General features: G+C 51.2%; 8 protein-coding genes across 8 annotated transcripts; 4 read left to right on the top strand and 4 right to left on the bottom strand.

Annotated features, from left to right (window-relative positions):
- Positions 1 to 1,034: 1,034 nt before the first annotated feature.
- Positions 1,035 to 1,559, top strand: Aud_004839 (putative COPII vesicles protein Yip3; the record flags this gene model as incomplete). The annotated part of the gene is made up of 1 exon (XM_043289775.1): positions 1,035 to 1,559. The coding sequence occupies one exon, from the start codon at positions 1,035 to 1,037 to the stop codon at positions 1,557 to 1,559; it is 525 nt and encodes a 174-aa protein (XP_043145710.1).
- Positions 1,560 to 1,585: 26 nt separating this feature from the next.
- On the top strand, positions 1,586 to 2,758 carry Aud_004838 (uncharacterized protein; the record flags this gene model as incomplete). Its single annotated transcript, XM_043289774.1, has 1 exon — positions 1,586 to 2,758. The coding sequence occupies one exon, from the start codon at positions 1,586 to 1,588 to the stop codon at positions 2,756 to 2,758; it is 1,173 nt and encodes a 390-aa protein (XP_043145709.1).
- Positions 2,759 to 4,103: 1,345 nt separating this feature from the next.
- On the top strand, positions 4,104 to 5,184 carry Aud_004837 (Frag1/DRAM/Sfk1 family protein; the record flags this gene model as incomplete). Its single annotated transcript, XM_043289773.1, has 5 exons — positions 4,104 to 4,158; positions 4,218 to 4,299; positions 4,365 to 4,634; positions 4,685 to 4,890; positions 4,940 to 5,184. The coding sequence occupies 5 exons, from the start codon at positions 4,104 to 4,106 to the stop codon at positions 5,182 to 5,184; spliced, it is 858 nt and encodes a 285-aa protein (XP_043145708.1).
- Positions 5,185 to 5,480: 296 nt separating this feature from the next.
- ptyA (putative tyrosine/serine protein phosphatase) lies at positions 5,481 to 6,639 on the bottom strand (the record flags this gene model as incomplete). Its single annotated transcript, XM_043289772.1, has 5 exons — positions 5,481 to 5,976; positions 6,043 to 6,234; positions 6,287 to 6,366; positions 6,421 to 6,457; positions 6,521 to 6,639. The coding sequence occupies 5 exons, from the start codon at positions 6,637 to 6,639 to the stop codon at positions 5,481 to 5,483; spliced, it is 924 nt and encodes a 307-aa protein (XP_043145707.1).
- A 700-nt stretch (positions 6,640 to 7,339) lies between these two features.
- Aud_004835 (glycoside hydrolase family 35 protein) lies at positions 7,340 to 10,464 on the bottom strand (the record flags this gene model as incomplete). Its single annotated transcript, XM_043289771.1, has 4 exons — positions 7,340 to 8,474; positions 8,534 to 9,032; positions 9,084 to 10,160; positions 10,224 to 10,464. 4 exons carry the CDS (start codon positions 10,462 to 10,464, stop codon positions 7,340 to 7,342), a joined length of 2,952 nt encoding a protein of 983 aa, XP_043145706.1.
- An 824-nt stretch (positions 10,465 to 11,288) lies between these two features.
- Aud_004834 (uncharacterized protein) lies at positions 11,289 to 14,158 on the bottom strand (the record flags this gene model as incomplete). Its single annotated transcript, XM_043289770.1, has 4 exons — positions 11,289 to 12,397; positions 12,449 to 13,852; positions 13,924 to 14,007; positions 14,080 to 14,158. The coding sequence occupies 4 exons, from the start codon at positions 14,156 to 14,158 to the stop codon at positions 11,289 to 11,291; spliced, it is 2,676 nt and encodes an 891-aa protein (XP_043145705.1).
- Positions 14,159 to 14,993: 835 nt separating this feature from the next.
- On the bottom strand, positions 14,994 to 17,086 carry Aud_004833 (putative MFS transporter; the record flags this gene model as incomplete). Its single annotated transcript, XM_043289769.1, has 7 exons — positions 14,994 to 15,064; positions 15,125 to 15,292; positions 15,359 to 15,767; positions 15,824 to 16,336; positions 16,387 to 16,776; positions 16,833 to 16,963; positions 17,041 to 17,086. The coding sequence occupies 7 exons, from the start codon at positions 17,084 to 17,086 to the stop codon at positions 14,994 to 14,996; spliced, it is 1,728 nt and encodes a 575-aa protein (XP_043145704.1).
- Positions 17,087 to 19,034: 1,948 nt separating this feature from the next.
- Aud_004832 (CFEM domain-containing protein) lies at positions 19,035 to 19,789 on the top strand (the record flags this gene model as incomplete). Its single annotated transcript, XM_043289768.1, has 3 exons — positions 19,035 to 19,121; positions 19,216 to 19,345; positions 19,425 to 19,789. 3 exons carry the CDS (start codon positions 19,035 to 19,037, stop codon positions 19,787 to 19,789), a joined length of 582 nt encoding a protein of 193 aa, XP_043145703.1.
- Between the last annotated feature and the right edge of the window lie 239 nt (positions 19,790 to 20,028).

Genomic DNA, 20,028 nt, shown 5'->3' with positions numbered 1-20,028 from the left:
TCCACTCTGCAGAGAGGAAAAACGTGGACCAATAATGGAGATGGTATTGAAGCCTTAGGCATGGGAAGAAATGAATTCGTTACGAAGATGAGGGGTTTCAACAGCCATCTTGTTCTAGATGTGATGTGTCCGATGGGTATGATTCATCATCAAGACGAATAACTAGTTAGTTGGAGATCGTAGAGTGTGGGTTTAAATGCAAGCATTTCCCTGTCATTGTAGTCCTGTAGACTCCCTTCTTTTTGTCTTTGCCTAAGATACTGCGGTCTACAAATGTACCGTGCATCCTGAGGCATCTATTTCGGCTGGCAGACCCGACAAGGCTATGTTTAGAGAGGAAAGGGGTTTGATCATGGAGGAGGCTTAATCCGAACGAGAGTTCGGATCTTGTCGTGTTGTCCTCGGCCGTTTTCCTTTCGTCACTGATGCTACTATTTCTCGTTCGCTGTTCGGCTTTCGTGTCTCGACCCAGAATCCACCAGAGGTTTGAGACTTGACTCTTCCGCTTCCAGGCACCGACCACTTTCTATTATTAGGGTCTTGGGAAGTGTTAAACAGAGTCAAAAGTAACTCACACCGTTACGACCGTCATTATCATCAAAAGTCTAGGCACTACTAGAGGAGAATCAAGAGTCCTTGCTTCCCTAGGTATCTTCTATCTTCAGGGATCCACTCAACTCCGTGAAGGAGTCTTGGACGGTGGTGACTTAAAAGCGCTACTAGGTACGGAGTACTAAGGCTAAGCCCCTTGTGCCTGCTGCAACGCCGGAACCAAAAATACGAACCAAACGGGACTAGGCTGAAGGTTCCAATGATTTTTCTCTCTTTACCTCTCTAGGCTTCCTCATATCTCTCGGCCAGATAAACCTGTCAACTTCTGCCTTAACTATTCACCCCTTTTGCTTGCTCCTCTGCTCATTGACTCGATTCACGTCTACTTCTTACCTCCTAGTCCTCTTCCATCTCTCCTTGACCGTCAATTACTACTTCAGAATTTATTCCCATCCGGAAATTATCCTGCCAACCATTTCACAATGAGTCCGATTCAGTTCCCCATTGACGCGATTGCCTCGCGATTCGGTGATCGCTTCAATAGTGTCCGCTCGCAATCTCTTACGTCGCGTTTCTCCAACCTCCGACCCATCTCGGAGTTCCTGGACGTCAAGCGCATTTCGAAGCCTGCAAACTTCGCCGAAGTTCAAAGCCGTGTGAACTACAACCTGGCCTATTTTTCGAGCAACTATGCCGCCGTCTTTGTCATGCTCAGCATATACAGCTTGCTGACCAATTTGTCGTTGCTTCTTGTCATCCTGTTAGTTGCCGGTGGTTTGTACGGAATTGGCAAGCTCCAGGGCCGTGATCTTGATTTGGGCTTTGCCCGATTCACCACCTCTCAGCTATACACCGGTCTGCTGATTGTTGCCGTTCCTCTGGGACTATATGCTTCCCCCATAGCCACTGCGCTCTGGCTGATCGGAGCCACTGGCGTGACTGTCTTCGGTCATGCCGCTTTTATGGATAAACCAATCGAGAATGCTTTTTCCGAGGAGGCGGTCTAGGTGGTCGGCCGCGAGCTCCTTACGGTATGCCCCGATGGGGAAGACCACCGGGGGCACGAGTGGGGAGATCCAGCGGGAGACAGGCGGCTCAGTGGATGGATACTAATAATGTGCGGATTGAGGAGATTGACAGCGGGGCTGAGGAGGAGTATCTTCTGCGAAGTGGTCGCGCTTTGTATGCTGCTGAACAACAGAGGATTGGGTGGCCAAGGCGCAATGAGGATCACAACGGATTTGCTGACGATGTGCACTCGGTCGACGGCATAGATTTTAATCTGTATGACGATTCGGACAGCACGGTGGCATATGCAGTGCAATTAGCGATGAAAGACGATGAAGAGTGGCTGGTAGACAAGGCCCTGGAACGGATACGTCGCGCGCAGATACTGGGCCAGAACAATGTACGACTTTCGCAACGGGAGTTGGACGCCCTCGAACGAAAACGGATGCAAACCGGCGGTATGGAAGACGCCGGACAGAGAAACAGTGTTCCCAAGGCAGCGTCTACCGACAGCAGGCCCCTAAGGCCAGTAGAGAGCTCCACAAACGGGGGACTGGGAAATCTCCGGACAATGCGGCATGGATCTACCGCCCCAAAAGGTAGCGTACCCCGTACCTTTGTGACCGACAAGATGGAGATGTACGAGTCGAGGGCGCGGGCTTCGGGCGCATCGGCCAGGGACCATTCTCCTGTACTACCACGAACTTCCGCCGTGCCTAACCTGCAACCTCGAGTGTCGGGGCCGCCGACTTACTCATCCGTTCCACGCGATTTTCGGTCAGATGTTCCCCTCACCTTCCCCAGCCCTCTTCCACCGGCGCCCTTCCAGAACCCTCCATATGCACGCATCCTTCCTCGCGAGCCACAGTGGGTGCCTCCGTACCAGGCACCATATGCTTCCGCGACCGTCCGTGCGGGACCTCAAAGCTATCCGGGCCATATGGCATACCAGGCAAGTCCTGGGTCTGTTCTTGGCGATCGCCAACCGCTGAGTCGTCAGCATGTGCCCTCAAATACGGCCAGGGGCGATTCGAGTAGCGAAAGTGACGCAGACGACAGTGGATCCGACAATGACGGTGACAAGATACACATTGTCGATGTGGTGCGACGAAAAGTTCCAACTGGTCTTCAGAGTCGGCCTGCTGCAGCCAGCGGGGTAGGCGGGAGGGCAGTTCCCCCTCGGTCTCGTCGTTCTTGAAAGCATACAAACATACCCCCGCTCTGTGCCCCTTCATTTCCTTTTTCCTTATCTGGTAGAGACGCTCTCGATGGATTGTGCCTTTCTGTGTCTCGTGTGTTTCGGTTGGGGCGGCCCAGTGGGTATTTGGCAAACAAAAACGTATGGAGTTCTGAACTAGAGCGGTGACTTGGTTAAGGTTACATTAATTTTCAGTTCTGATTAATTCTAAGACAATAGACTATGTGATTGAGCGGAGCCGTGGAACAATAGCCCCCTGGTGGCAGTAAAAAGTATCGTGTAACCGGGGTGGGATCCCGAGTTAGGTTGTTGTGCACATGGCAGCTGTGCCGGTAAGTATGGAAGAGCATGCAACTGCAGGATAGATGGCTGTCAGGATGATTGACAGGGATTTGCGAATGGTAAAAAGGAATTCAGAGTCATAAGGATAGAGTGGTTTGTGGCTGAGACTGCAGACCCCGAAGGTGATACTTGCTGCCTACTGTGTACACTCTCGAGTGATCTACGGAGCACAGCCAAGATGTTCAACAAGATGCTGTAGTCGACACCAGGGAGAATAGATGGCAAGCCAGGGAGAAGAGGACCCGATACAAGTTCGATTTGGCTTTGTGGATGCCAATAATGGATCATACTAGAGAGGTACACAGCACTTTTCTAGTCCTTCAGTTGCATACCGGATGATCGACAATGGCTCAGCCCGATGACGTCGATGGACTGACTTGGTGGTGAAATCATTCCGATTCCTTCGGGATATTATTTATAAGGAGGGGAGGCTAAATACCTGTGATCAGCGTGCAGAGTATCCAAGGACGGTTCTGTTGGCTTTTTTCTTCCTCCCTTTACCTTCTAACTTTCCTTTGGCGTCAGGCTGCTGCTAGGCTGTCGCCATATTCGTTCATCAATACATCCTTGATTGAACCACGCAGTGTCTGCCTGGCTCATTTCCATCCCTTGTTCCCCCATTACCACTGAGCCACAAATAGCCAACAGAACTAAGGGTTACAGTTAAACAGCCATAGAGTCAATTGGAGGGATTGTCGTCATCCACGCATTATTACATTTACCGCTGCCTGAAGTATTCGTCAAAGCCAAGCTTTCCACAACCTGTAAGTTTGATCTAAGCCACATCCGCGGTATCCGGTGCGCCCGATCCCGCTTCGCATTTAAAGTGAAGGATGGCTTGAACTGACCTTATTGATATGTGTTGTAGTATTGCCATAGTAGAGAGACGCTGTCGTTCTTCTGAGAATCGAGATTGTCCGCCCTATTTTCAAATTTTGTCACAGACGTCGACATCTTGAGATCGAAACAACGTCGTCCACCAATAGAAGATCAGCATAACAACATGTGGATTATATCATTTTGGATCTTTCCGGTGATATCGGCTTGCATGTGGCTTGGTAGGGATTCCTGTTCCCCGAAATGGTCAAATTTATGCTAACTTGATGGTTTTGTCTAGCCATGCTGCTTGCGATGCTGGGAAACTGGGCTGTACGCGGGTCGCCTATCTACCCTAGTATGGAAGCTGGACAAACCATTGCGTATGTCGTCATTTCGTGCTTTCGCTTGCGCTTTCCGTTCATTTGACGCTGACAAAGGATGATAGATATATATCGGACATTGGAGCGCAGGGGTTGAAACCGCTGTTCATCACAGGCAGCGTCATCACCGTTGTCTTCTTGGATTTGGCGTTCGTTTCAGAACGCTGGCTGCGACACGCCGGGCAGTTGGTGCCGAACAGGGGCTGGTTTGACAAGTTCTGCGCTGTCGCTTCGATATTCTTCGCGGTCGCCGGTGCACTGGGATTGATCCTACTCTCGTGCTATGATACGCTGCGTCATCCGCATTATCACGATGGATTCCTGCTCATGTTCCTGTAAGCAGCATCTTTGCGCTTTACAGGAATAAATTACTGATTACTTTTAGTGTCGGGTACCTGGTCAGCGCGTTGCTCATCTGCGCCGAGTATCTGTGGCTAGGAATCTTCTATCGCTCGCAGCATCGTATTTTGTTCGCGAGCTTCCTGATCAAACTCGCGTTTGTGATTATTGAGGTCGCACTGGCCATTGGCTTTGGTATCTGCACTCGCCGCAACTCTGGCAAGAAAAACGTCGCCGCTGTGTTGGAATGGGGTATGTTCTGAATTCCCGTCTCGATTATGCTCGATGCTAATATCCGCAGTGATTGCTTTCGTTTTCACAGGGTATATACTCTCCTTTGTGGTCGATCTCCTACCCGCTGTGCGAACGCGTCGCCACATCCCTCAAGGTGAAAAGCACCTCGAAATGGCCCATGAGGGGCCAAATGCTCCTCACGCTCACCGCAACGGTGCCAATGGAGGCTACGTGGTTGAGGAGCCCCTGACGACGGATTCTACCGGGCCCAACGCCAATTACTACCGCGGGCAGCGCTCTACCGGTTACTAAACCCGGCGTTCTTGACGATAATCACGATATACATTGATGATAGCCTTTTTCTTCTTTGATTTGATATGCTGCTGGCTGTACAACAATACATTAAACATGTTAGATAAAGATACCTTGGTCTCTAATGATTGATTGTCTATAGGTGTACATATAACGCCTTAATTATAATTGCTCGTTCGTCCCGAAGTTGCTAAAATCTAGAATCCATGCATGATATCCACCCGTAATTACAAATATGATATCCCAGCTAAATGTACATCCATTATCAGAGAGAAATAAAACGAAAAGACTGAAGGCTATGCGAGCAACCGCTGCCTGATCAACTCCTGCTTCTCGCGATCAATCCCAACAGACATCAGATACCCTTCAACCCCGCCGTATTTCGCATCCAGATGCGCCCGGATCTGCTGCGTAAAACCCGGCGGACACTTCGTATACTCCTCATCCAAGCCCAGCACGCGGATCTCCCTCATGCGCTCCTCGAACTCGACGACCAGCTCCGGCTCCGACTTGACGTAGTCCGCCGCGATCGCATCCGCCGACACCTCCGGCACAAGGAGCAGAAGCAGAAGCACAATCAAACCCGTGCGGTCCTTGCCCTGCGTGCAGTGCACGACGACCGGGTATGCGGCAGGGGACACCAGCAGCTCGAAGATCTCGCGGATCTCCGCCGTGCTGCTGTCCAGCGTGTCCTGGCCGAGCCCGATCAGGCCTCGCGGCGCCATGACCTGCTGGCCCACGATGGTGACCGCTTCGGTGCGGTAGCCCGAGGCCACGAGGGCGAGGACTCGTCTGTACATATCAATAGCTGTCACATCAGGTGGCAGAGGCAAAGGCGGGGGGGCGGGGGGCGCATACATGAGGTTATACCAGTCCAGGCGCCATAGTAGGGCCCGTTCGAAAGCTCTGCCCGTTAAACTGATCAGGGACCGTTGCACACCGGGGATCTGCATGAGATGCTCATTGGCCTCCGTAGGAGGGAGAGACGGTTGCTCTGGGTTAAGAGCATCCTCGCCGCGATGTTTCCGTGTGGCCATTTCGTGCTCCGTCCTGTCAGTGTCAGCATCCGTATGCATCTATGACCCCGCTTTGCCGTCCATACATCGATCTCAGATCCAGGACGGTTGAAATGTGTAGCTCTTCCGCTAGGCGCCGTCTATCTCGTTCTGAGGCATCGTCCAGCTGTTGTTTGTTAGCAATGAAACACTGACAATAAATCCCAAGTCTCATGCGCACCCTTGCACTTCGGAAAAAGACCCCTTCTTTTAGGATGCTGCACAGCCATGCCATATACCGTCAGCAAATGCAATTGATGACAAGGTAATATAAGACATACCGAGATCCCATCAATTGATTGATCGACCGACCGACATCGCGAAAGTTGATAATATTGTCGAAGGGCCGATCGGCCGAGTCTAGATCGATGCTGGATTGGCGGGGGAGATAGGTGGTCATGGCGATTGCTGAGATGAGGGATAAAGGGAAGGAGGAAGCACAATTGATTAAGAGGGGTGAACGAATATGGGTATCATAGATGAAACGAGAAACACAATCCAAGAAGCGAGTTGATTAACCCATCAATCAAGATCAACGGCCCGAAGCGAGGTTCAAGACAATAAGTCGGGTTGTTATCGGTAGTGGGTAGACAGGCTACAGTCTTATACAGTGTCCATGACAGAAATAGACGGACGAAGCAATAAACTGACGGAACTAGGTCAAAAGAGCGAGAGACTGGGGTGATGAAGAGAGAATTAAGATGAAGGCGAGGACAAGGATAAGGATGAGGATGAGGATGAGGAGGAGGAGGATCAGGATGAAGGAAGTTACAAGACAGACGGACAGACTGACTGACAGACGATCATTGATTGATTGGACAGAGGAGTCAGGATTAAGCATACTATGCGGATCCCCTCAAACTGGCGGTGGAGAGGAAAAAGCCAGGAAAATTGGCACTAGTCACGGCCCGACGGCTTCTACTCCGGATGGATCGCTGGATATGGAGTCGAATTGTTCGAACTGATTTAATCCACTTCTTTGTCTTCATGACAGTCTAGATCCTCCCACGAATATCTACAATTCCTGTGCTCTAAGACTCTGGCCAGACTGCAGCATCCCATTCCCAGAAGCTACCAACCGGCTTTCTGACAGCGGCCTTTCATGCATACTGGCTTCGGTCTTTCCAGCCCGGCTGCAGATAGCTCCAGTCCTGATTGAAGTCGAACCCACTGCGATACTTTCCATACGCCACCAGCTCCACCTTGTCCAGCTTCGCTCCCGCATCAGTCAACGCCCACATGCTGATCGCCAGTGTGTTCTCCCCGTGGTTGTTGATCACACCTGGCGGGAAGGGGAAGAGACTCTGCGGTCCGATATGGGGGAGGTAATGGCCAAACTGATATCCGTTCATGAAGACCTGGACTACCGCCTGTGTGCCTTCGGGGGCACCCAGCTGGAGCCCGATGGGGACGTCCAGATCTTTATCGAACTTCAACTTGAATGTGGTCGTGTAGAAACGACCCTCGGCTCCGGATACCCCGTCTAGAGGGCTGCTCTTTGGCGCGGATTTGGGGACCTTGTACGCGGGCAGATGCCAGCCCATGCGCTCACCATACAGTCCGCCCTCGTTCATCGGGCCACGGACCGGGTCGATGTTCTTCTCGCCGCCTGCGTTGCCTTGAATGCGCCAAGATGTGAAGTTGCCCTCTCCAATCAAGGTGGCGCCCAGGATCCCCCGCGGATTTTGTGTTCCCTTTGGCCCCACGTTGTTCTGATCATGGCCGGTATAATCCGTGACCACTGTTAGAACGTTGTCACGATCCCTGAGCGAGGAGCTGTTGAAAATGAGGACAGCCGACGTCGCAGCACGGCTAGGGCTGCCCACGGATCCGCCGGCATACTGCCCGTTCACCCACGCTGCCCACCCAGCGGCTGCGCCATTCTGCACAGTCACATTCGCGCCGGTCACGTTGCGCCCGTCGAACCGACCACGGTAGACCTTGGTGCCCGCATGGTAGCCGTAGTCACCGGAGTAGAGAACGGGGAGAGAGAGCGGAGCAATCGCATTTACCGAGGTGGTCTTGTTGCAAACAGTCCACTTGGAATCGTCGTACTCCGGCTGGGTTTCCGGAAGCGTGTCTTGGGCCTTCCAGGAGTCCAATGAAGGAAGTGAAATCTTAACATCTTCCGCTCCAGGTACAGTTCCGATCAGACTTCCGTACGCAGTCTTTCTTGTCTTGATTGTCTTCCCATTCCATTTGACTTTCTTGACCTGCGCGTCACCAGTGTACACTCTGTCTTACGGTCAGTCTCTCTCATGTCAAGGGCCGGAAAACCCAGCAGTTTTACTCACTCAATAGATGTGGTGTTTGCGTTGTCACCAGTGATCTCCACGGTACCTTGGTTGATGGAAGCCCCACGAACCAGGTACGGTCCTTGAACCAGTATGTGCTGGTTGGGCGCAACCTGCGGGCTTGAAGTGGTCGGAGGCGCAAAGAAATTCCAGGCAGATTCTTTGTCAAGAAGGTAGGCCAACACACCATTGGAGAACTTCACCGCAGTGACACCCTCTCCCTGCGTGTAGGAATACTGCGTACCGTAGCTAGACTCCGAGGCAGTGATGTTGCTATTGCCGTATGTTTGGAAGGCGAGCTTTGGTTCATGCTTGAACGCGAATGTCCCCTTCTGGCCCACATTCAAGTAGAAGACAAGGACATTTACATCGAGGTCAGCGTACGTCAAGACTTCAGCGGATGAAAACAGGAGAGTCGAGTTATCCCCGAAATTGAAGTCGGTCACTACAATCTTGCTCTGGCGACCATTCAACTCGATGTCCGGGATGGAGATGGCACCTAAGTCCGGTTAGCAACAGGTCAGGAAGGAGCTGCACGCGAGCGCCGTACCGGCAGAGGTGGTGACGTTGAGGGAAAAGGTAGTCACATCGCGAGATGAGCTGGTGCTGTGAGCAAGCACGTAAAATCCGGCGTTCGTGTCGGGATTTCTAAGCGACCAGGTGTAGATGCTACTGTCGCTAGTATAAGCGGTACCATTACCTTCCATATAGGTCTTCAAGAGGTCAGCCGACACACGGGTGAAGAGGCCAATAAGCTTGGTTTGTTTCAACTTGTCCCGAATCTCTCGAGTCTCGCGGAGAGGAGCGGCGTAGTCGTAGGAAGTGTACACGACTGGAGCGGCGCTGTGGCCCCAGTTGGTCCCGCCGTAAGTCATGTAGAGGTTCTGCAATGTCACCCGAGAGCCGATGTTGTTCTTGTAATAGACATCAGGGAACTCCGGCGACAGCTCCGTGGCGCAGGTGTCATAGAAAGACCCGCCCCAGGGCTGGAACCACCCACCCTCGAACTCGGGCATATACTCGGGTTGTGTGAAGGAGTAGTTCTGGAACCATTGATAGTATGTCCGCACGAGTTTGAATCCAGTGTTGGGATTCGTGCACGAGAGACCACCAGGGTACGAGTCCAAGCCATAAACGTTGACCGCGCCTCCTACGTTGTGGTAGTCTGTCGACCAGCTGACGCCCCGCATGCCCTTCTCATTGTGGGAGCTTGGAACAACAATCCCAGCCTCCTCAAACACCTGCGCAATCTGTTTCATGTAGACAACCAGAGTGTTGTTCGGATCGTACTTCGTCTCCGTGAACTCATTCTCGTGTTGATTGAGAATCACAGGCCCACCGTTGGTGATCTGGTTCTTCGCAATGATCTTGCCGACCTCCGAGATCCACGGCCGCCATTTTTCGTAGTACGCCTCATCGCTCGTCCGCTCATTACCCATCTGACCGTTCGCTGCCCACAGGGCAAACCCACCAGCGGAGGTCTCTGCGTTGCAGTACGGGCCGGCTCTTGCGATCACATACAGACCCGCTTCTTTAGCGTAATCGAACAACCGCTGGATGTCATGGGCTCCGGTCTTAAAGTCGAATTCGCCCTCCGAGGCGCTGTGGAAGCTCCAAAAGAAGTACACTAACCCATCCTTTTAGTCACCTGTAGGCCTCACCCAAGCATGATGCAGGATAGGAATCATACCTGAGATGGCATTGAAGCCATTGGCCCGCAATTTCTGAAAGACATCCAACCACAGCTCCGGCACAGGAAGTCTCTGGTAGTGGAATTCACCCGAGAAGACAAATAGTCTCTGCCCCTTGACAGACAGACTGTACTTGTCCCATGTCACGTCGGTGGTCTTGCCATTATCCGTTCCTGACACCAAACCTTCACCTGTCAGGATACCCACGAGGAGCAGAAATAGGAAGCTAAAGACTCGCATATTCGCCTCGCCAATTGCGCCCGTGTGCAGTCGAGACGACTATTCTTGTCCATAGCTGCGAAATGGGGGACAGGTTCCACGACAGTAAAAAGGTCGCATGGACTGAAGGACGCGACGACCATCTTCGGGTTTTCGCGACAGTGTTACTCCGGTGATGTGTAGGGATTGGTGGATGTTCCTGATTGAGTAGTAGACGGCTTGATGAAGCTAACAAGCATGCACGCTCCTTTTTCTCCGATGAAAGCAGGGGAAGATCGACGGACGAGCGCGATTGGGTAGTGATAATTATCTAAGGTAGGATTTAATCTATGAATGCGGGGCAAGGGAAGAAGTCTCGGAGAGAAATTGTGGGGGAAAAGACATTTCGACAATAGGAGACCTCACGAAATGAGTTCGACTGTTGTTTTTTATTCGGTATAGCTGATCTATTCGTCTCGATCAATGCCGAAGGTTGAATGGAAGTAAAGCCGTTCCAATCGAAAGAAATGTGATAGAGTGAATCTGATCTCGCCATAAGCTTCAACGGTTGTCACTGCTTCCAACTCTTTAGAGGAAACGTCACTCGTATAACAAAAATATGATTTAAATCATGAAATATTTACCAATAACTAGAGTCACTAGAACAGATTGCGCCAGAAACGTTGAACCCCAATTAGTCCCCAAATTTGACCTCCCCGATAACCACAGACCACGACGCCCGAAAACATTCCTTCCAATAGAACTCCCAAAGAGAAGACGCGAGGTATAGAAAGGAAAGACCCAAAGCTCGGCCCATACAAATACGAGAAGGCAGAGATGTTACATAGTGCGCAAAGGCTGTTGAATCACAAGTCCTCGGAGAATCGCGATTCACGACTACCGTTGGTGGCATGCTTGCCAATGGCTGGAGGCACAGGTAGTCCGTGATCAGCGGCGCTCTCTCGCAGTTCTTCTTTCGTGGCGGTGGATGCGTTGGAGCCTTCAGGGTTACGAACGCCACTATCTTCAGCGGATTCTGAAGCAGCGCGTCGATCATCACTTGGCTTCGATACACCGTTAGTCTTGTTATCCTGCGAACCGCCAGACATAATCTTCATGAAGCTGGATCTCAGGCGTGAAGGCTTCCTGTTCTCACCATTCTGCTCAGCTATGCCGCTTGACCCACGCCGCGTGGCCTCGTTTCCTAAACTGCCTTCGTCAACAGACGTTCTCTGCTGCACCGTGGCAAGATCATTGCCTGTGACAGGATGAGATCGGAGTGCCGCACCGCGTGAATCTGTCCCCGCCAGCGCCGCACCTCCAGCAAACCCTGTGCTTGCGTTTCTTGCTCCCTCGCCTTCTGTCTCTCGTGGAGACTCACGTTCCACACCATTAGACCGGCGACCCACCCGGCCTTTGAACCAAGTTTTGAGTCTGGATCCCCGTCGCTCAAGCGGATGTTCTTCCTCTCCAGCGGCCCCTGGCGACACGATCTTCTCTTCATCCTCAGCAGGCTGGGGTTGTGTAGTGTCGATAATGGCCGGTTGCGCTGCGGGATGTGCCTCGGCTTCGGTAGCAGCTTCAGTCGTAGCAGGCTCGGCTTGGGGAGCTTTGGGTTGAGGAGCTTCAGCCTGAGGAGCTGCAGCCTGGCGAGCTTCGGCCTTGGGAGCTTCGGCCTTGGGAGCTTCGGCCTTGGGAGCTTCGGCCTGGGGAGCTTCAGCCTGGGGAGCTTCGGCCTGGGGAGCTTCGGCCTCAGGGGCAGCTTCCACCTGAGATGCAGCCTCAACCGGAGGAGTGGTGGGCTGAGGTGCAGCTTCAGGCTGAGGTACAGGTGCCACTCCACCGGCCGCGTGATAATCAGTCTCCCCCTCAGCCGAAGGCCTTTGTTCAGCGTCTCGCGTTCGCTTCGACTTCCTTCTCCAGAGCCATGTCTTTTCTCCTGTCGATTTCTCCTTCATCTTCTGCTTTTGAATTTCTGCCTCTGTATGAGCTTGTCTGAAGTGAAGATTTGAGCGGCTCAACATACCTCGCTGGCGTTTCTCCTCAGCCATCGTATCAAGCTCTCTCTCACGCGCAATGGCCTCATATCGCTTCCTTTCTTCGGCATCTAGACGAGCCTCCAATTCCCTGGCCCTCTCCTTCTCGGCACGATCTGTAATCTCATCGAAGGTCGGCTGAAGCCTCGAACGGGCGACAGCCTCTACGTCGGCCATATCCATGTATCTCTCAGCGCCAATATTGACTCTGTCCTCTGGTCGATAGGGCTCTTGTTCCTGAACATCACGTTGTGCCCGCTCAAGTGCGGCCTCCTCCCATTCTTTCTGCATCGATTGCGGAGGCCGGCCTGTTTCGTGATAGACACGCATCTCCATATCTTGGATGGTCGCATTGACATTTCGCCTTGCGACCTCCATCAAGCTGGCACGATCTTTCGTTCTTTGTTCATCCACAGCATCGAGTCGCGATCGAAGGCTAGACATCTGGTGCCTTATCTCCCTTGATCGCTCGGCATCAGCAGCTGATGTGTCCGAGTCGAAGGACGCTCTCCTGCGGCGTTTAGACAGGGTGGGCCGCGGAACATGCGGTTCAACCCCATAGTATTCCTGATAAGTTGGCTCATTGATTTTGGCTAGTTTCTCCGCAGCCCGCTGTTGAGCCGCTTCTTGCACTTTAATAGCCTGCTTAAGGGCCGCTGGATCAGACTTGGGAACGGTTTGCTGGGACCGCATGCGGCTGAGGCCTCGCTGAGCACCGTAGAGGGCTGCGCTGGGCTCTTCAGTCAGTACTTCGTCTCGTTTCTCCGTAATGTCGTACATATCGCGCGCCATCGAGATAGCAGCAGCTCGAAGCACGTTCCTTCGGTCTTGCTCCTCGAGACCAACAGGAGGGTGCTCAGTGTAAAGTTGCGCGTTGGCATTAGCCATGTGATGAATCCTGCTGGCTTCCGCTGAGCTGTCGATATGTGCAAGTGGGTCCTCCACTTCTGGCGCAGGCATCACACTGCCAGCCGCTGAAGCAGCATAAGGCGCTTCGCGAGCCATGATAGGTTTGCTGGGTGCGGAGTCGGCCCTCTTCCTGCTGATTCGGTACGCGCCCGTAGCAGCACGAAGTGCTTTGTCCCTGTCCGAGCTCTCCCGCTGGATATCATAGGCCTCGTCGGATGTCGTCGAGATGTCATGTTTAAAGCCAGTGGTCACCGGAGGAAGGCTCGTGATGGCTCTCCGGTCTCGAACTGCGGTAATGGCGGCTTTGTACCCTTGCGGACTCGGTCGAGCCACAGGCGCCTCAGGAGTCCGTATGTCCTGAGTCTGATATCCTACTGCGCCGGGCCTATCAGGTGTTAAATTTTTCTGATGACTCCTCGCATGGGCAAGAGCAGCGCTCGCTGATGCATGGCTGAGGTTGAGTGAGCCCGTCGCTTTCGGATCTCCTGTGATTTGGAAAAACGGGGTCAGTAACAATTCTAAGATCATCTCCGGGTATCCGGCGGTTATTACTCACTGAATAGTTGCGATTCAAAAGTAGAGGGTTCTCGAACGGACAGTCTGCGCTCGGGTTGTGTCACGTAGAGTGCAGCTGTCGCAGCTGTCGAATAATCGAGTCAACGAGTTAATTCCCTCGTCAAACGAAAGTGCAAGATATTCATCCAGGACTTACCTTGATCAGCTAGCCGGGCAGACCGGGAACGCTGGATGGAGATGCGATGGACTCCAGGATGAGACTCAGTAGTAGCCATGATAAGATAAGGTCAGCGCCGTGATGCGGGGAGTATGAAAGGACGGCGGATACAGGCATTCCTGATGGAAGCAAGTCAAAGGAAAAGAAGAAGGAAGGGAAGATGATGAAAAAGAGTTACGGTCGGTGGCAGAGATAATAGTGGTGACGACCAGTGGGATGAACCAGCCGGAAGCTTAAGGGAAGAGAGTTGAGAAACGAGTGTGTCGTCTGTGACGTCGGTTGCAGAGGGCAAATCCACGGATGTTACCTCTCAACGACCCATCGATCAAGCATTGAGCTTCGTCGATAACTCACCTCGCTGATGTCATGATGTCGACGTGAGAATTGAATCTTAAGTTGCGATGGAATTTAGAAAGAGAAGGAGACGAGTGTTACACTCTCTTCAAACCCAGGCTGGTTGTGTCGACGGTGTGTCTCGCGGGTCGAGTCATGATGCTTCCATCCCACGTTCACATTCCAGTCTTGCCTCTCTTCCGTTTTCGACCATGACGAAGATCTCACTAGTGTTCTATTACTCTATATCTAAAATAGCCGTCCCTGCAGACGGGTCGTCTCCACTATCTTTCATTTTTGGCAGTTTCCAGCCTTTAACCGTCTGTTCTGCGTTGATTTCACAAGTGAATCCGCTCGATTGAAGAATAGATTCGGATGCACGCCGCTTTTTGTTCGAGTGCTTATTTTACACACTAACCAGGCTAATAATACTCGAAACAAGGCTTCAGATTGACAGATTAAGATTAGTGTAGTGCGGACACATGCCGACTCAGTAGGGCGTTATAAAACAACATCGCGCAGGCGTTACTCCCGTTCTATCGTAAATGATCCGCCAAGGATTACCAGAGATGCAGCTTCTTCAAAATATTGTAACGCGTGAAGAATGACCGATTTCGCTTCCCGAAAATATCTGAGTGGCTTAGTTAGCTGCAGATGCAAAAGCTTCATGTAGCTCGAAAGGAACACTCACACATGGGAATGCTCAACAGACAGACACCCATCTGAATACTGGAGATAGCTAGGAATGCCGGTCTGATCCCGTTTGCTATGAGCCAGTCATATGCGAAAAATGTCAGAACGAAACTGAATATGTTCTTGAAGATCAATAAGCAAGTGAACGCTTCAACGGCGATTTGACCTGTATCACACGTCATCAGCAACGCTCTTCGCAAGCTTTAATAGTAAGAAGAAGGTTTCAACTCACGGTGTGCATCGACAATGTACAAGGCGCTCGCGACGGCACCCATGACCATTCCTACGATGACAAAGGCAAAGAAGACGTCTGGCACAAGCCATCCATATCGGTCCACGTCCTCTGCCACAATCCCAAACCCGTAGAGACCAGCGCCGCTGAAGATCAGTTGGAAGATGACTAGCAAAATACGGAACTCAGGTTCGTATTTGCCTTTGTTGAGTTTTATCATGACCTTGTTCAACGAATCTGACAGTAGGCCAGATAGTATCAGGCCTAAGATAGAGCCGATGAAGGCGCCTGTGTAGAGATATCCTGTCTGCACCTCGTTGAACCATAGAGGAGGGCCCAGGAAGATGGCAGCCAGGACAACACCGATGAAGACAGTCCAGCCGATGATAACGCCTTGTATCAAGCAAGCCTGAAGCAGTCAGAAATAGCCCTCACATATGAACTGTGGGAGAAGAGAGGACTTACCCAGAGGATGCCAGGATGGAAGAATAGGGGAAATGGTCTTAGAAGCAGTTTGAAAAAGTTCTCGTCTGTCTTCCGTCCATTAAAAAGCCTCAGAGTTTCCCAGTACGTGGCCTTGCGAGGAATCGTAGGTTCCTGACAGGCGCCATCTTCTCCTCGAGAGGACTCTCCTTGCGACTTCTCGTTGGTCCCAGGTACTGATTGCTTCTTCTCTCCAGAGATTTGGCTCACTTCAGAAGTCGCATATCCGGTGGGCTGCAGTTGCATATGTGACTGGCTTCCATCACGACGGTCGTCGAGATGCTCAAAGTCTGTGTTGAAATGGTTGGCGCGTCTGAAAGCCGTCTCGGGTATCAGGAAGATTGTCATGGGCAGACAAGCAGCGGTAAAGATCGCGACTAGGTAAAACGTCCATTGCCAACTAAGCGAATGCGTGATCTTGCCAGCCAAAACCGGTGTGAGGAAGGCGGCGCCGAAGACGGCAACATTCGATAAGGCCATCCGCTTGCCCCGTTCCTGGCGTAATGGTCAGTCGAAATCCGTGAGGTAGCGCAGTTGGAACCTACATGGACAAAGAATAGATCACCAACACAGGCATTTGTCAAAGCTTCGAATGGAGCCAGTGCGACTCCTTGGATGATCCGGGCCCAGAGAAGGCTTTGATAACTCTGGCCGCTTCCCCCAGCCCATGCGCAGCTCACGACCATCAGAATATTTCCAAGGATGAAAAGATGTCGCTTGCCCCATACTCGTGCAGTCGGTACTATTAGCACACCAGCGACACCTACACCACAGAGGTGGTAGCCAGTGAGGAGAGCAACGGACGTGAAACTCTTCCCATAGTGAAGAGCAATGGTCACAGTGTTGGCGGCCATGAGCGAGCTAGTTGTTGCACAGAGGACTGAAACGAAGCAAAGCGCGAATAAGGTTATATCGCGCCTCCATAACGGCCAATTCTAGCGGCGGTTTTCAGTATCGAGCTTTGCCAATTGTACCTTTTTTTTTAACCTACCAGAGGATCGTTCGGGTCGTCGCTTGGCTGTGGCACCAGAAGTATAGGAACGTCGCCTGAGCGATCGTACTTGAGGCGCGAATCGAGAGAGGTAGGATCACTCGTTCGATCTTCAAGGATATAGGATGTGCCTAGCCAGAATGTATCAAAAAACAGTGGTTCCCAATTGGACAAGTCTTTCTATAAAGGTGTAGATCAGAGAACTTACCAGGGACATGGTCGAGTACCTTGTCCTCGAGCACACCCAGACCCATGTTGATTGGGAGTGAGGGGCTGAAGGTATGTCAACCAAAGCAATGCTCACTGACTTGTGGCGGGGCGAACAAATAGGTAGATAAAATTATGGAGGTAACGCGGGGCTTGTGCCTGGCTAGAGGCATGAATCAGCGGCCAACAGTCGTTGTGATACACATTATAATGACTGAAATTGTAGAGTAAGGAGTTCGGTTAACGAATGCGAAAATTCTGCCAAGGCGAGAGTAAGAGCCTAGATTAAGCTGTCTATCTTAGAATTTTGAGAGTGACGCGTCTACGTCACAGGAGGTGGCTGCATTTATGAGATATTGATCCTACAAAAGACAAAACGCCAGAGAATCCTCTGCAGTGTCGATCAGCAGGGGCATGATGGACTGGAATTACGGGCGCGACTGTTTACACAGCTTGCGCACGATCACCTGACACCACTCTGAGCTATTAGAGACTTGCTTTGCCCAGCCATAGTGACCATCACAGAACTACATATTGCTGGCTTATTTTTGCTGTACTTTATGATTTATTATAATATTGCCATTTGATACCGAGTGCTAGGTCGCCACGCCACTGTACTCTACCCTTTCTAGATATCCTGGATCAATGGTGGTGGCACAGCATTCCTTTGCAGAAAGCCAAAAATACCTACTTATCATTGGACAATGTAAGGTACGCTGGGATACTCCGAGATACCAATACATGTTTTACATTTCGATTGAAGCCAAAACATGGACCGCCGTAATAGATGCTCCTTGTAGCTATGAGTTCAGCGATGACCATTAGAAAGGTGGTGTGGACTTTACAGCAAAGCAATGAGCCTAAAGACATTTCTCTTGGGCCATGACTAGAATAATCTTTTGCCAAATTGGTCTAAGAATCTGGTAGTCTATATGTTTCCTAGTCAGGTGGTCAAGAACAAAGGGAAAGGGTCTGAGCCTGGGACAATGTTGGGGTGGAGCAACTGGGAAGTCCAGGAGAGGGAGAAACCTCGGGCTTGGGGACTCCAGGAGTTCAGGAAGTCCAGGCTAGCGATTTCACGTGTCCTTGATAGGCTGATGGCTAAAAAAGAATCCGGGGGACGGGCCAGAGTTTTGAGCAAAAAAGGCAACCGGTGGGGGTCGAGCTGAAGGGACTAAATACTTTTTGACCATTCGCTGGACACTTAGACGGAGTTAGTGCATAACCATACCTTAAACCATGACGACCCAGGGTTTCAGTGCAGTAGGATGGGGGTCATAACATTTGAGGGAAGACTCAGTAACTATCTACTATCTACTCAGTGACACTTTTTATACATGCATTCTCAGTGTTTCTCACGATGAACAGTGATAGGCTGGTCTTAGCTATTAATCTGCCAATAAATTCTCTTACAAAGAGCTGGCCCGTGTCTCAAACAAATAAGGTCCTGTAGAACCGTGTTCCAGAGCCATAAATGATGGAGTTTTGAAGGTACCTTCGGAGAAACAGCAGGAAACTACAAAAAGTATGCGAAAAGCTACATAGCCACTTGGGCCCAGGAACTCTATTATTGCAGATGAACAACCATAAGGATAACACCAACTGGCATGAATAGTAATAACAAGGAGTCTAGAGCAGAAATAATAGTTCTATTCGACTATGAAGGTTTAATCAATCGCACCTGAAGTGGGGAAGGCAAGGCAAAATTGGAAGAAACTAGAAAATAGGCTAACCATCAGAGAGGCACACATCCCTATCCAGGCATGATTATTATTCGCTAGATACTAGATAGGGTGTACATTCATCAGCCTGCTGGGCGAGATCGTTATAGCGCCAGTTACCACCCTCTCCATCTTGTTTCCACTCTTCCTGACCTTGTCCCCTCACCAACGCTTCTACACCATCTTCTCCCAACAGCTCTTACTCTAAGCCTATCCTGAGCCTACGTTCTTACCACGATTTCAATCAATTGAGCATCTTAGCCAAGTCCTCATAATGAAGCTTTACTCTGTCGCCCTTGCTCTTGCGGCTTGCCTGAGCATGGCAGCTGCTCAGGGCCTTGACGGTCTGCCTGATTGCGCTGTAAGTGTTGCCTCTCATTTATGTGTCCAAAATGCTACTGAGTTGTTTCTTCTGTGCAGAGAGATAGATACACATTACTAATGGCCTGAGATAGAAATCATGCGCGACGAATTCCATCCCCGCCAGCTGCGGTTTTGACGTGAAGTGCATCTGCACCGACACGTCCTTTCTTTCGGGTATTTCGTGCTGCATTCTCAAATCATGCCCTGCAGACAAGCAGCAGGGTAAGTTCTCGTTCTTTCTTTTCTCGGAACCCTGCACGTCTACACATAACCCTTGATTCTCCTCTACGTTATACTACAGAAAAAGAAGACGCTCACCCATTCTTTCCCACAGCCGCCGTCCAATTTGCGAACCAGATATGCAAAACCGCCGGTGTGACCAACTTGCCTCAGTCTCCCAGCTGCGCAAACGCATCTCAATCTGCCACTGGCACATCCTCTGGATCCTCTTCAACCACTTCTAGTTCTTCCACCAACACGGCTACCAACGAGTCCAACACCTCCCATACCGCTGCGACTGCAACCACTTCTACCACTGGCTCTGCGACGTCGTCTGCTACTTCGGCCGCCCACACCAGTGCCGGGGCTGCCGTTTCTCAGCACAAGGACATTGGTCTCATTGCGGCTGCCGGTGCGGCGGCTGCGGCTTTCGGCTTGCTCGCTTAGGGGCCATGGGATTTACGTCATGGCTGAACTGTTTGTCATTCTTGATGAAATACAAACACAAGCTGAACTGTTTATGGGAAAACGAAGTGCACATGGCAAGAAGTGTTCATAATTGTGAGCCAATTTCCGCAAACCTTCCAACTTGTCGTATGACTTTAATGAAGATCTTGAGGGGATCGGTTTCTGCTTTGAACGCATATTCTATTTAATAGTGTGCGAACAGGAGTTTTCACTGTAAT

The sequence above is a fragment of the Aspergillus udagawae genome (genome assembly GCF_001078395.1).
Source record: "Aspergillus udagawae IFM 46973 DNA, scaffold_3, whole genome shotgun sequence".
Taxonomy (NCBI): Eukaryota; Fungi; Ascomycota; class Eurotiomycetes; order Eurotiales; family Aspergillaceae; genus Aspergillus; species Aspergillus udagawae.
Note: the sequence above shows the minus strand (reverse complement) of the source record. Positions and strands in the feature narration are given on the sequence as shown.